At 37.0% G+C, this 1,472-nt stretch overlaps 1 protein-coding gene across 4 annotated transcripts in view; it reads right to left on the bottom strand.

Moving 5' to 3' along the window:
• Positions 1 to 1,472, bottom strand: part of FBXL20 (F-box and leucine-rich repeat protein 20) — a 69,815-nt gene that overhangs the window by 29,775 nt on the left and 38,568 nt on the right. For all 4 annotated transcript variants that reach the window (XR_001361234.1, XR_001361233.1, XM_005861900.2 and 1 more), the window contains exon 5: positions 718 to 812. Coding sequence is in view for 2 of the 4 variants with exons in the window: in XM_005861900.2 (XP_005861962.1) it covers positions 718 to 812 (95 nt within the window). In the remaining 2 variants the exon portion in view is untranslated. The remainder of the gene's footprint in view (positions 1 to 717; positions 813 to 1,472) is intronic.

Raw genomic sequence — 1,472 nt, 5'->3', positions numbered from 1 at the left:
ATATATGTACGTATATATATTATTGGTAATATTGAATATTGGTACAAAAGTAGTTCATAATCACAAATAAATTAATTTTCAACCATAAACACTTTTTTTGCGGGTACAGAGGGTTAAACCTCACCTGAGGATATTTTTCTATTGATTTCTTAGAAAGAGTGGAAGGAAGGGGGAAACACAGAGAGAGAGAAACATTGATATGAGAGACACACTGGTTGTCTCCTACAAGCACCCCAACTAGGGCCATCCGGGAATCAAGCCTAAACCAAGGTATGTGCCCTTGACCAGAATCGAACCCCATGACCCTTCAGTCCGAGGGCTGACATTCTATCCACTGAGCCAAACCAGCTTGGGCTCAACCACAAACTTTTAACATTGATCTTTTTGTCAACCAAGGTTAAAATTACCTTAACTTTGAGAAAACAAACAAAAAAACCCAAAATTTACTCAAGGCTTCAAAAGAACTATTTATGATATGGGGAATTTGGCTTTTTTGGAGGGGGCACTAGTTCTTGTTTTATTCTCAAAACCCTATATCCCACTACTGGATATCTTTGTGCTATAAGCAATGTATGTGTTTTTGAGTTCAGAATAGCTTAAAGAAAGCAGTAACTTTCTTTATAAAAAGCTTAAAACCATTTTAACCTTTTCTGGATGAGATGGTGCTTTCTTTACTTCAGTTATGGAAGATCAGTTAATCAATAGTTATGTTCTTACCTTAATGCATTGTCTCCTACTCCAAGACACCCACGAAGACTTAACTTTCGTAAAAAGCCCCCACATCTTTTTGAAATATTCTCCACTACTCGGCCCTGTAAAATATAGACAGGTAAACAAAAGATAAGTCATCAAATTGATTTGGAAAAGAATACATACTCATTTTAAATAATTTATAAACATAAAGAAGAGGCTTCCTCTCCATCCTCTTAAAAAAAAATAAAATAAAGAAGAGGCTTCTATTCATTTTAAAGACTGAGTTATTAATGCAATAGGAAAATTTCAACTTCCTGTGAAAAAGCTTCCCTGATTATCGCATCTACTTGAAACATGCCTAGACAAACCCCAGATAGCTATTTACTTTACACAATTTGTAAGATACTCTCTATTTGAGGAAACGGTACTCTATAGTTCTCTTATGCCTATATTAAGGTATAAGTCTATGTAAGGTCTTATGTGTATACTAGAGGCCCGGTTCACAAAATTCACATATGAGTAGGGTCCCTAGGCCTGGTCAGCAATAAGGGCCGATTGGGGCCTTCTGGCTGCCAGCCAGGGCCTTCCTTTGTTCCGCACCGCCCCTGGTGGTCAGCGCATGTCATAGTGAGCGATAGAATTCCCGGTTTCCCAGTTGAGCTCCTGCGGGGACACTTTGCATATTAGTCTTTTATTTATTTATTTTTTTTAATATATATATATTTTTTATTGATTTTTTACAGAGAGGAAGGGAGAGGGATAGAGAGCTAGAAACATCG

Source organism: Myotis brandtii, unplaced genomic scaffold (genome assembly GCF_000412655.1).
Source record: "Myotis brandtii unplaced genomic scaffold, ASM41265v1 scaffold157, whole genome shotgun sequence".
In the NCBI taxonomy this organism is placed as follows: domain Eukaryota; kingdom Metazoa; phylum Chordata; class Mammalia; order Chiroptera; family Vespertilionidae; genus Myotis; species Myotis brandtii.
This window is presented reverse-complemented; position numbering and strand designations above follow the sequence as displayed.